Source organism: Erythrolamprus reginae, chromosome 1 (assembly GCF_031021105.1).
Source record: "Erythrolamprus reginae isolate rEryReg1 chromosome 1, rEryReg1.hap1, whole genome shotgun sequence".
NCBI classification, from domain to species: Eukaryota; Metazoa; Chordata; class Lepidosauria; order Squamata; family Dipsadidae; genus Erythrolamprus; species Erythrolamprus reginae.
In genome coordinates, this window is record NC_091950.1 from 119,386,502 (window position 1) to 119,400,752 (window position 14,251).

At 43.1% G+C, this 14,251-nt stretch overlaps 1 protein-coding gene across 10 annotated transcripts in view; it reads right to left on the reverse strand.

Moving 5' to 3' along the window:
* The window catches only part of TEAD1 (TEA domain transcription factor 1), a 281,398-nt gene that overhangs the window by 19,340 nt on the left and 247,807 nt on the right, over positions 1 to 14,251 (reverse strand). For all 10 annotated transcript variants that reach the window (XM_070762844.1, XM_070762862.1, XM_070762830.1 and 7 more), the window contains one exon: positions 6,838 to 7,011. In XM_070762844.1, coding sequence (XP_070618945.1) covers positions 6,838 to 7,011 — 174 coding nt within the window. The remainder of the gene's footprint in view (positions 1 to 6,837; positions 7,012 to 14,251) is intronic.

The window sequence follows — 14,251 nt, forward strand, 5'->3', positions numbered from 1 at the left end:
CTGCAATGAGTTGTCATTCATAGGAGTGCATTAGGCTTCCTCTCCCTTCCAGTGAACAATGATCAAAGGGCAGAGATTTGTTTTCTTCTCTCTCTCCCTCTCTCTTTCTCTTCCACTCCCTCCCTCTCTCTCTCTTTTCAAGTGCAGCATCTGGAACTTTGGCTCTGTTGGCTGCTACATGGCTCAGCTTTTTGCTACCCAAGCCAAGCAACTGCACTTTCCAACTGCTCTCTAATTCATTCACCAGAATGAACACACTTGTATCAAGAATTTTGTATTCAGGTCCTGAAGGTCCCTGGGCAGGATCTTCTCTTGGGTGAGCAGCAGAGCTTTCCTTTCACTTCCAAAGAGGTTGCAAAAGTGGGACAAAATGACCAAGCCGCATCCCTCTAACCCCCATATCTCTAAGGCAGTTGATTTGCCAAGCATTACTCAGTTATGCAATAAAAATGACATCTTAGGAGGGGGAAACATTACAATGGCTTTTTTGTGAATGGAGACAAAGAATTGACATGCCTCCAAAGAGGGCAGCAGACACACATGAGGGACGTGGGAGGAGACCATGTGGCGGAGCTCTTTCTGAGCACAAACTATATTGAATTCATTATTGTTAACAATGGGCGACAGAGAAACAGCATTATATTTTTTCAGGTCACATCTATTTTACATGATAAGAAAAAGGAATAAAGTTAACCATCCAACTCGTGTTATTTGCCACTAATTATGGCATATATTTACATCTATAAAATGGAAGAGATTTTTGGACATGATTTAATGCCCCTTTATTGTGCAGATTCCTTTATCTCTGTTCTACATTTGAATTTCAAAAATGCTTTGGACTTCAAAGCATCTTTAAAAGAAAAAAAACAAGCAAAGAAAACTGCTAATTACAGCCTGTGTTATTTTCCAAAATACTTCTTTGCAATGCAGATTCTTAAAAAGTAGGTATTCATTAAAATACTTATTGATATTAATCAATAGTTCTTCATGGAGCTCTCTGTTTCACAGGCATTCTCTGCCACATACGTTTGCATTATTCTGAAGCAATGCCACAGCAATTTAACACTGTAATAGCATAATTCTGAGTATATTTACTCAGGAATGAGATCTATTGTGTTGAGTGGTGTTCATTCCTTTGTAAACATGAATGGAACAGCTATCTGTGCCAGTTGCTAGTGAATATATAAAACTGATCAAGGTTTACATCTTGTTCTCCTTCGCTCAGTTCAAAGCATATATTTTTTTTCTTTAAAAATATTCCAATCTCTCATTTCCACTACTAATGTACTTACTGGGTGGTGCTCAATGGCAGATACTGCCAATTATTATTTTGTCTCATATCTAACTATAATAAAGACAAAATAGAATTACAATGAAACAGAGTAACAGTAAACACACTATTACAACATATTGATAAAAAGGTATAACTGGCACCCAATCAAATTAAAGCAACATCTCCATCAACATCGGCAGGGTAAGCTACATAAAAACAGGGAGTAAACCCCACACTTCTTAGCATTGATGATGTTGCCTGGTTGGGTAATGAAATGTCTGCAAGCAAACAATGAAGCTCGGGGAGCACCAATTATTCCATAGATAAATTCTGAACTACATATATGGTCTTCTACTGCAATGGAAATATTGTTAGCTTGACCTCTTTTGGTTAGCCAGGAAAAAAGCTATTTTTAAAAAACAATTTTTAAATATTCCCATTAGATATTTTGTATAATGTCCGTTCCGAGTCTTTGGAGAGGGGAGGCATACAAATCTAATTAATAATAATAATAATAATAATAATAATAATAATAATAATAATAATAATAATGGTCACAGAACTGAGAGAAGAATTCTTCGACAAAGCTTAAAAGATGGCTAAATAATGCATACCAAATAACTTTCCTTTGAAGTTTTCCACAATACCCTATTTGAGAATGTGCTTCATAAAAACACTCTTAAGTTTTAAAGCAGAGATTGGAATAACCATTTGTCTGAAATGGTCTAGGTTTCCTGACTAAGCAGGGAGTTGGACTAGAAGACCTCCAAAGTCCCTTCTAACTCTGTTATTCTATTCCAGACATTTATTGTGGCAATAAATAGTTACTCCTCTGAAAATCCTATAGATCAGCGATTCTCCATCTTTCACAGGGGTCGCCTAAGACCATAAAAAAACACATATTTCCGAAGTTCTTAGGAATTGAGACACTGCTTATCTATCCATCTTCAGGTGGGTCCACCCACATGCAAATAGAGTAGTGCAAAAAAAGTGGTTGCCGATCAGTTTCTGGTCACAATTCAAAGTGTTGGTAATGACCTATAAAGCCCTACATGTCATCGGGCCAGAATACCTTTGGGACCATCTTCTGCCGCATGAATCCCAGCGGCCAATAAAGTCCCAGAGAGTTTGCCTTCTCTGGGTCCCGTCAACAAAACAATGTCATCTGGCGGGACCCAGGGGAAGAGCCTTCTCTGTGGTGGCCCCAGCCCTCTGGAATCAATTCCCCCGGAGATCAGAACTGCCCCCACCCTCCTTGCCTTTTGTAATTTACTCAAAACCCACTTTTGTCGCCAGGCACGGGGTAACTGAGCTACCCCTAGGCTATTATAGTTTTGTGTATGGTATGACTGAGCTGTATGGTTTTAATGTTATGGGTTTTAGATGTTGTTTTAATGTATTGGATTTGTTATATTGTGAGCCGCTCCATGTCCTCGGAGAGGGGCGGCATACAAATCTAATTATTATTATTATTATTAATAATAATAATAATAATAATAATAATAATAATACTCTGTTGGTTAAAGTGAAGCTACATTATTTTTCGCCCCCAGAAATGAGTATGAGAAATTGAGGTTCTTCAACAATTTGCACTGGTTACATTTCTGACTTCAGTCTGGCCAATTATAGTTATACTATTTGCATTGCTGGGAAAAAGGGGGAAAAAACCCGAAAAAGGAATTTGATGACTTTTAGAAGTGTACATGGACATTCTGGAAATCATAATAATACTTTTAGAAGTGTATATGGACATTCTGGTGTAGAGGGCACCAGGTTGGATCAGGTTGGATGCCACACCCAAACTTCTGCATGCACTCCTACACCATGCCAATTGTCAAATCTTGTGGACTGTTCCCTCCTAGCCATCCTTACTTGAGTAATTGAATAGTTGTATTATTCGCTGCTTTATTCCATTATCAATATTCTGAGGGTTACCTAATTATGCATGAATAGTAGGTATGCCAATGTGTGCCTGGCTGTACTTAGCAAAATAGGTTAATCTAAGGTTTGATCAGCCAATGTGATGTGTCAAATACTTTCCTTAGCTTAATTACTTTTTTAAATTCTAAACTCTTGGCTACAGTGTCTCTTCCCTAAAATGTAGCTGCACTTTATTAACACTTTCTAATATGACATTCATCTTCCAAAGATATTTTCACATTTCTAAAATATAATGAAAAGCTGAAGTAGATGTCTTACAAGCATATTACCAAAGCATATTACTAAGAAAAACAAATTACCCATAAAAGTAAGAAAGCTCCAAACCAAAAAAAGAATTATTTGGCGCAAAAATAAAGCAGGCCATGTTTTCAACTTTAAAAGCCGCTATAAAAAATTGTGTCACCAAATATAGACTGAATGTACCAATTATCACATCATCCAAGAAGAAAACCTTCTACAGACAAAATTTACTCCTGCCTTCTACAACTTTGTTAACAATAAACTCAAAGACTCTAGACCCATCCCACCCCTTAAAGGACCAAACAACATAGACCATAATGATGAATCAGACAAAGCCAACCTCTTTAACACCTTCTTCAGATCAGTCTTTGTTCACAACAATGGCTCATGCCCAACATTTCCTAATCACACCACAAATAACCTCAATAATCTTACACAAATTGATTTTACAGAAGATAATGTTAGAAAGGCATTACACAACCTAAAACTATCTTTATCTATTGGACCAGATGGACTATATGCATACTTCTTAAAAAAGCTCTCCTCCACCTTGGTTGAACCTCTGAGCATAATTTTTAATAAATCTTTCAGTACTAGCTCCCTACCCACACTATGGTCACTTGCCACAGTCATCCCTATCTTCAAAAAACGTGATCCAAGCAACGTTGAAAATTACAGACCTGTTTCTTTGTGTTGTGTCACCTGCAAAGTTATGGAATCAATCATAAACCAATCCATTACACTCCACCTTGAAGCTAATAACCTACTTCCCAATAAACAATTTGGTTTCAGAAAAAAATTATCCTGTAATCTACAACTCTTACACTGTAAAAACATTTGGACCACTCAATTTGACCAAGGTAATCCAATTGATGTGATCTATATCAACTTTTGCAAAGCCTTTGACTCAGTTGTCCATGACAAACTTCTTCTGAAACTTAAATCCTATGGCATCTCTGGACTACTACACAATTGGTTAACAGCATTCCTATCTAACAGATAACAAGTGGCCAAAATAGGAAGTGCCACTTCTCTTCCTGCTCCTGTTAACAGTGGTGTCCCTCAAGGTAGTGTTTTAGGACCCACACTATTCATACTATACATAAATTATCTTTGCGATTGCATCACTTGCAATTGTGTTCTCTTTGCAGATGATGTCAAACTATTTAATACTACCGACAATGCTGCTACCCTTCAAAAAGACCTTGACCATGTAGCAGAATGGTCTAAAACCTGGCAACTTCAAATCTCCACCACTAAATGCTCTGTCTTACACATTGGTAAAAAGAATCAGAATATTAAATATAAACTTGGAGGAATTTAACTTATTGATAACTCTCAATCTGTCAAAGACCTTGGAGTACTCATATCCATTGACCTAAGTCCTAGAGCCCACTGCAACAACATTGCCAAAAAGGCTTTATGAGTTGTTAACCTAATCCTTCGCAGCTTCTTCTCTGGTAATTTTGAACTGCTAACAAGAGCTCACCAAACATTTGTCAGACCAACCCTAGAATACAGCTCGCCTGTATGGAGCCCACATTGCATATCTGATATTAAAACAATTGAGAGAGTCCAGAAATATTTCACAGGAAGAGTCCTTCATTCCTCTTCTCACAACAAAATACCTTACTCCGCCAGACTTGAAATTCTTGGTTTAGACAACTTACAACTACGTCATCTCCATTCCGACTTAATCATAGTTCATAAAATCATATACCAAAATGTCTTACCTGTTAACGACTATTTCACCTTCAACCACAACAACACACAAGCACGAAATCGATTTAAACTAAATGTCAACCGCTCCAAACTTGACTGCAAAAAATACGACTTCAGCAACAGAGTAATCAACGCCTGAAATGCACTACCTGATTCGGTGGTTTCTACTCCTAACCCCAAAACGTTTAACCTTAGACTATCTACAATTGACCTCTCCCCCTTTCTAAGAGGTCTGTAAGGGGCGTGCATAAGCGCACCACTGTGCCTACTATCCCTGTCCTATTGTCTACTTTTTATCATTACATATCTAATGTTTTATATGTACAAACTATCACCCTATAATTGTTTGACAAACTAACTAAATAAAAATAAATAAAAATAAAGAAATACATTTCATAGATAGTCCAGTTTAGTAAATTACAATTCATATGGGGTGGGGGAGAGACAAAAATTCTTAGGAACAAGGCTGTAGGAGAAGTAAAATTCAAAGGTGGCTAGGAAAATGGTCTGGAAAAGGGAGTAAAACTCTAAAGTTATAGATCTTATCTGCTGGGAGAATGATGTTTCCAATGATGAATTCTTCCAAATTGGGGACTGCTCGGAAGTTGACTGCCTACTCCATTCATCTAATGTGATTGCATTAAACTGGATTTGCATATATATTGTTGGTATATAGAGCATATTCTTCTAAAAATATTTTGTCAAATAACATACTAGAAATAGTTGCAAATTGTCCATGTATTTCCAGGACCTGTTGGGATTATGATACTGAAAATTTCTCATACTGCAATTCTGAAACAAAGACAAAAAATAATAGGTGCCCTTTCAGTTTTCGAATAGGATGCCAAACTAAAATACTGTTTAACTGATTTGCATCCTAGGTTATCTTGGTAACACTCTGGTATATATTTAAAACATCTGGAAATATATGTTTTGGGTCAAAAGTTTAAAATGTGTTAAATCCAATGGATGATCTGTCGCACTAGATAATTTGGTAAGACTTGACAGTAACAAATAATATAATCATTGGATTATTTTAATACATTATTTTAGGAAGTTAATGTGACATCTCTATCAACTCTTCCTCCATTTTTCTTCCCAATCACAATAATTTTAGATGAAGGCTGCACTATGAAATAGTGGTTTTTCCAAAGTAATGCAGTGAGCATCATGGGGAATAATAAATGTGAAACCCTCCCTCCTAATTAAAGACCTTAATACCCTAATACTATACAATACCGTCTCTTTATTATAGCAGAAATCCTTCTAGACTAATATTTCATTCAAGCCACCCAGATTCCTCCAAAAGGTTCCCAAACAGAGCCCAAAGAGAACAACTCCTTTTCTATTATTGCTTCTTAGGAACAGACATTTCTTCCAGTCATGACTATAGTAGTGGACTTGTCTTCCATATGTCTGTTCTTTTAGAAACCACTTCAGCTAGAGCCCTTAACACATCACAAGTAGCCAATCCAAGTGAAGTGCCTTCTATGTCCTTTGGAATCTATTGTTATCATGTCTCTGGGTAAAACTGAATTATTCCTTGAGAGAGAAAAAAGTGCTTCCATCTACCAGGCAAGTTTATTTAACATTCAGAAAACACAAAACTAAAGATGCACATGCATAAAACACAGGCAATATTTGCTTAATATCTTACTCACCCAAAATTTTACTAGGAAAAAGGCATTCTGGGGTCCTTTTCCAAACAGTTCCTTCAAGCCTCCCTTCTTTTCAGGGAATTTGTCATAAATCTGACGAATGTCCACTGACTCCAGCAATGGATCGCTATAAGAGTGGTTGGCATGTCCAATGTGCACAAAGAGGTGTTTGTTATACTACAATGGGAAAATACAAAAGGAAAATATATTTATATTTATAATATATGTGTAAAAGTTAAATGTACATAAAAGAGCTTTGTTCCTAATAGCCAGTATAGTATTACCAGGGGGGGGGGGCGCTACTGCCCGGATAGGGGAAACGCAGTGGGGTAGTGAAATTGGAGCTCCACCCCAGAGCACCCAATTTGCACTGAAAGATGTTGAAAGAAAATACAGGGCATCCTACATAAGCCATGCCCACAGTGTGGTAGTAAAAATTTTGATAGCCTTTTACTGAGTATTACATATGGAATGTAATAGAAATCAATCTGAGCTAGATAACCTTTAGAAAACTTTACTATTAAATAACCTTCATTTAATAAACAGAACAGAATGCTTTATTGGCCAAAGTGTGATTGGACATACAAGGAACTTGTTTCCTGTGCATAAGCATTCAGTGTACATACAATTAAGTATATCATCATAAGATACCAATGGAGAAGGTAGTATAAAAGATTTACATGGGTAAATATCTTTAGACATAAAACAGTGCTGTGGTAATTGTTTAGGAAAGTGATGGCACAAGGGGAAAAACTGTCTTTGTGTCTAGATGTTTTGGCATGCAATGCTCTATAATGGCATTCAGAGGAGAGGAATTGAAGCAGTTTACATTCAGGATGTGATGGGTCTGTTGACATTTTCTCATCTCTGTTCTGACCCATGCAGTATAAAGTGTAAACAATGAATAAAACCAATTTATTAATGTATATCTATAGCATTTTATGACATCAAAATTCAACCTAAACAATTATTAACTAGTTTCCCTTTTTTTTACCATTTGAATTTCCCCCTCCAAGAACAACAACAAAAAAATTCCTTTCCTAATAGCCAAAATCACAGTATAGCCAAGCACAAGTAGAAAACTTTTATATCTTCCAGATTAGAGAGCTAAAGAAAAGGTACTTCTTTTTGAAAGGACGAAGTATATAGGTCAGAAGAGTAAAGAAATGAATGGGAGAAGCTAATGCACGAATGAACAAATGCATGAATGAATGAATGCGTATGAGCAAAAGCTTTTGAAAGGACAGGCTTAACTTGCATACCGATCAGTTACACAAGAATTACAGTAATTATCATCCTATTCTGTAGCTCCAAGTAATTACCATACAGCGTCTGCGCAAATATAGGACAACTGCAGAAGCAACAAGCTTACTGAGCTTTTAAAAACTCATTTCAAAATAATATATGTAAAAAGCTTATAATATATACCATGATGTACCTTTTCAGTAAAAATAACTCAGTTCCAAATTTAAGCTTTATATAACTTGTTTCCAAACACTTATATTGAAATATCCATAGGGATGCTGGCTGAATTACTTCTCAGGCTTTTTTCTATAGTCTCTTTAGAATTCTGGATTAAGATGCTACATTAAGCACACTTGTAGAATTTCAGACTATTGAATGTTCAACTAACCCAGTTCTAAAAAACCCACTAGGAATTTAGTTTAATATTTTTGTTTTGGCTTATATAGAATCCCTCATGGATAAGATAGAGGCTAACAAAAATATTTACACAGTGTTTCAAAGAACGAAGAGATTGATTCACATATTATTTGAGAATGTTTTCAGCCGGTGGGAGAAATCTTATTATTTATTGAATTTAGATTCCTGCTCCATTTCTTCTATCAAAAACAAGGTTTTTGATTTACAAACCATGTTAAACCATATAATTTACATTGGTTGAGAACTCCACAATTCTTGATCTCTCCCTCGCTCCCCTCACACATATGTAAATTAATCAATTAATCAATTAATTAATGAGAAGGTGGTCTTTGGTCCTATCAATCTTCTGATACCTGCGGAAGATACCTGAATGGATTTATAGTAATTACTAGTGGTAGATGGGTAGTGAATATTCCGCACATGGTCACCATCACTTAGCAAGTCTCACAGGTGGCACATGGAGCCATATCTGCTGGCATGCGAGCTGCTACCCTAGCTCAGCAACGTGTGCCGGCCAGCTGATTTTTGTCTTGCACTGAGGCTCTGGGGGGGTATTTTTGGCTTCCAGAGAGCCTCCAGGGGGATGGGGGAGGATGATTTTACCCTCCTCTTGGTTTCAGGGAAGCCTTTGGAGCCTGGGGAGGGCGAAATACGAGCCTACTGGGCCCACCAGAAGTTGGGAAACAGGCCATTTCAGGCCTCCAGGGGGCAGGGGAAGCAGTTTTTGCCCTCCTTAGGCATTGAATTATGGCTGTGGGCACTTGTGTATGTGCGATAGTGCACATGCATGCTCTTTTGGCACCCGAAGAAAAAAATGTTCGCCATCATTGCTCTACATCAGCGGTCCCCAAACTACGGCCCGCGGGCCGGATGCGGCCCAACGAGGTCTTTTAACCGGCCCGTGGCAAGCTCACGAGATTTTACTGGTCGATAAAATAAGCTCCCGAATCTCCTGTCAACTCACCGCGGTCTGTTGCTCAGCGAGAAGGTGGAGAGGCAAGGGGGCGGGGAGGAAAGCGGGACTGCAATTGGCCCCTTCCTTTGTCGCCTTTAGGGAGAGAAACTGTTGCTGCCCTATGGCAGAGCAGCAACAGTTCCTCTCCCTAAAGGCGAGAAAGAAATTGGCCAATTGCAGGCCCGCTTTCCTCCCCGCCCCCTTGCCTCTCCACCTCCTCCTCCCCTCCTCCTCCGCGGTGAGTGGACGCGAAATTCATGAAAAGGCGATTGGCAATTGAAAAACTGTCCACTGAAAGTCACAGCTAAGTGCACCATGGCTAAGTTTGTGTGGGGGGGGGAGGAGGCAGCTTGAAAACCCCTGACCTCCATCGCCTCCCCCCCACGGCACAAGGCGAGCACACCTCGCCGCTGACACAGGCGGCGGGGACTGCCCTGTCCCCCTGTCCCCCCTGTGCAAAACAACGCAGCCCCAGATCGCTCGCTTCTCCAGCCAGCAAAGCCGACTGCCCAGCTTTGCTGGCTGATGCAGGAAAGGAAAGCGTCACATTTAAAAAGCACGCCACTTTCTGGGACTGCGGCACCATGGTGGCCCTCAAGCGCGGCCCTTCGCGGCGCCCCACAACCCGTTCCTGCAGGAAGAGATCGGGCACTTTACCGGGAGGTGGAGATGGCTGGGTGCCGGGGAGGGCGAAGGAGTGGACGCGCCTCTCAGCTGCAGAGCGGAACGGGGGTGGAGATCAGCGGCGGAGTCCGGCGCTGGGGCCATGCGGGACCGCTCATCCAGGCGCGCGTGGACCGGCAAGCCTGGATGAGCGGTCCCGCATGGCCCCAGGCCCCCAACGCCAGACTCCGCCGCTGATCTCCACCCCCGTTCCGCTCTGCAGCTGAGAGGCGCGTCCACTCCTTCGCCCTCCCCGGCACCCAGCCGCCTCCACCTCCCGGTAAAGTGCCCGATCTCTTCCTGCAGGAACGGGTGGTGGGGCGCCACGAAGGGCCGCGCTTGAAGGCCACCACGGCACCGCAGTCCCAGAAAGTGGCGTGCTTTTTAAATGTGACGCTTTCCTTTCCTGCATCAGCCAGCAAAGCCGGGCAGTCGGATTTGCTGGCTGGAGAAGTGAGCGATCTGGGGCTGCGTAGTTTTGCGCAGGGGGGCAGGGGGACAGGGCAGTCCCCGCCGCCTGTGTCAGCGGCGAGGTGTGCTCGCCTTGTGCCGTGGGGGGGAGGCGATGGAGGTCAGGGGTTTTCAAGCAGCCGCCTCCCCCCCACACAGAGATAAGAGAGAGAAAGAAAGAGAGGGACAGAGAGAAAGAAAGAGGGACAGAGAGTAAGAAAGAGAGGGACAGAGAGTAAGAAAGAGGGACAGAGAGAAAGAAAGAGGGACAGAGAGAAAGAAAGAGAGGGACAGAGAGAAAGAAAGGGACAGAGAGAAAGAAAGAGGGACAGAGAGTAAGAAGAACCGTTGCACTTACCTGAACGGTCTTCTCGCTGCACTACGAGGAGAGTCCAACATGGGTTATACTTCAGCTTTGCTGGAAGGGACTGAGTTAAAAATTAGCATAAATAATTGGTCCAACCCCCCTTGCTGCCCTTACCGGGTCAGTCTTATAATAAAACGAAGTCATAGTGACCGTAAACCAATAACTTTTATTAACACAATGAACTGTTAAACTTTAAAAAATGGAAGTCTATGGAAAACTGAGACCCTGGGCCAAAGAGAAATTAGCCGGGTGGGTTTGGACTCTCCTCGCAGTGCAGCGAGAAGACCGTTCAGGTAAGTGCAACGGTTCTTCTCCACTAGCACTGCTACGGAGAGTCCAACATGGGATATACCCAAGCTCCATCTTTAGGGGGGGGGGAAAAGTCTGGACCAGGGGCGCAGTCTCTGAGCACACTCGCTGCAGTACCCTGCGTCCAAATGCTGCTTCCGCAGAAGCAAACTTATCTAACCGGTAGTGTCTAATGAAGGTGTTGGGCGCAGCCCAGGTTGCTGCTCGGCAGATGTCCTCGATCGGCGCCTGAGTCGCCCAAGCTGCTGATGTAGCTGCGCTCCTTGTTGAGTGCGCCGTGATGCCCCCTGGTACTGGTTTGGAGGCGGATTTATATGCCATGATAATACAGGAGCGGATCCAACAGCTAATGGTCTTTGAGGACACTTTATTCCCCATGGAAGCCGGGAAATAAGAAACGAATAATGCCTCCGATTTGCGGAAGGCACTTGTCCTTCGTATGTAAATTTTTATGGCTCGACGAACATCCAGTTTGTGCCATCGTAATTCTAGAGGATGTGAGCCCTGGGTGCAAAAATCCGGTAGGATGATGTCCTGTGACCTGTGAAAAACCGTGTTTACTTTGGGAAGAAAGGCCGGATCTAAACGCAAGGTCACCCTGTCTGTGTGGAAGATACATAAATCCGGTCTAACCGACAGGGCAGACAGCTCCGAGACCCTCCTTGCTGATGTTATTGCTGTGAGGAATGCAGTTTTAAGAGAAAGTAGTCTCAAAGGAATGTCACGTAAGGGCTCGAAGGGAAGGCCTGTGAGTGCCTGTAGCACCAGAGGTAAATCCCAGGTTGGGAAGCGATGTACCGGTGGAGGCCTGATGTTCGCTGCACCCCTGATGAAGTCTCGAATCCAAGGGTGTCTGGAGATTGGGTGAACAAAGTCTAGTTTTAGGATGGTAGCGATAGCCGCCACGTGACGTCGTAGGGTATTGGGTGCCAGCCCCTTGTCCAGGCCTGCTTGCAGGAATTCAAGAATTTGTATCACCGAGGGTGACTGCGGATCACGGCCCTGAGTTGTACAGAAGTTGCAATACGCTTTCCAGGTTGCTTGATAGATCCTGGTGGTAGATGGCCTGCGTGCGGCCTGAATGGTGGAGATCACCGTTTCCGGTACTAGGTCTCTCCGTAGTCTCTCCCCTTCAAGCGCCACACGGCAAGACTCCACCAGTGGGGCTCGGGGTGGTATACTGACCCCTGTGTCAGGACCACCTTGTGGCGTGGGATTCTCCATGGTGGGGTAATGGATAGTTCCATCAGATCCGCGAACCATGGACGTCTGGGCCAATATGGGGCTACTAGTAGCACCTCCGCCTGCTCCCGGAAGATTTTGTTGATTACTCTGGGGAGTAGACACACCGGGGGGAAGGCGTAGAGTAGGCCCTCCGGCCAAGGGCAATTCAACGCATTGACCTGCTCCGCCCCTGGTGTCGGGAAGCGGGAAAAGAATCTGGGCAGCTGATTGTTCAGGTGTGTAGCGAAAAGGTCCACCTCCGGTGTCCCGTACCTGTGAGTGATCTCCTGAAACAGGTCGGTCTCCAGACTCCACTCCGTCGGGTCGATGGTCGTCCGACTGAGCCAATCTGCTTGGATGTTGGATATGCCCGATATGTGCTCTGCTCTCAGGGAGGCCAAGTGTTGTTCTGCCCATCTGAATAGGGTCTGAGCTTCGAGCATGAGGCGGCCCGATCTCGTGCCTCCTTGATGGTTGATATGGGCCCTCGTTGCCACGTTGTCCGTGAGGATAAGCACGTGTTGCTTCCTCACTTGCTGGGCAAACTGTAGTAGAGCCAGACGTACCGCTCGTAGCTCTAGGAAGTTGATGTTGGGAGATGCGAGCTCCTCCGGGCTCCACCTGCCCTGGGCTACTCCTGCATTGGAATGGGCGCCCCAGCCCAGGAGGCTTGCGTCTGTTGTGATGGTTATCTCCCTTTGAGGGAGAAAGGTTGATCCCTGTAGAAGGGCTGATGATTTCCACCATGGAAGATTCCGGCGCACCTCTGATGGTATTGACACTTGTTTGGAAGAGTGACTTGTTTTGGCCCTTTGAAAGGGAAGGAGAAACCACTGAAGAGGCCTGGCGTGTAGTCTGGCCCATGGTACAATGTCTATGCAAGATATGAAGACTCCCAGCAACTGGGATAGAAAAGCCAGTGACACAGTTCTCTTGTGTTGCAATTCTGTTACTAACGTGTGTACCTTGAGCTGGCGTTCTGGTGACAGGAAAACCTTGCCTGACGTAGTATCTATGTGGGTGCCCAGGTGAGGTAAGTACCTGGTTGGTACAAGATGGCTTTTCTGATAGTTGACCGAGAACCCTAGAGTCTCCAAGGTCCGGATGGTCTCCTCCACATCGAGCTGAGCTTTGTGGCGGCTGCTGGATAGTATAATTATGTCGTCTAAATACGCCATGAGGCGTAAAGGACGGGTCCTGAGGTTGGCGGTGAGGATGTCCAGTAACTTTGTGAATGTTCTGGGAGCTGAGGATAGGCCGAATGGCATGGCCTTGTACTGAAAATGTCTGTTTTCGAAGCAGAAGCGGAGGTATCTCCTGTGTTTCTGATGAACAGGGACATGTAGATATGCCTCCTTGAGGTCTATTGAAGTTAGCCAGTCCTGACGGCGGATAGCTGCTAGTATTGACCTCAAGGAGTGCATCTTGAACCTGTGGTATCTCACGTAAAGGTTCAGCTGTTTGAGGTTGAGAATGAGACGACAACCTCCTGAGGCCTTGGGTACTATAAAGACAATCGAGTAGTAGCCCTGTCCTTCCTGGTGAGGAGGAACCGCCTCTATGGCCCCAATTTCCAATAGATGGTAAATCTCGTGGTGCAGGAGGTTGCGCTTGTGGATGTTGTGAATTACTGGGCACTGTAAGAACCTGGTAGGAGGTTTGTGGATAAAATCTATTGTGAGGCCTTTGGCTATTGTATTTATTGCCCAATTGTCGGTAGATATAGCTTCCCAGGAGGCGGTGAAGTGTTGTAGCCGTCCTCCGATGGGGAAGGAAGTTGTGGAGTC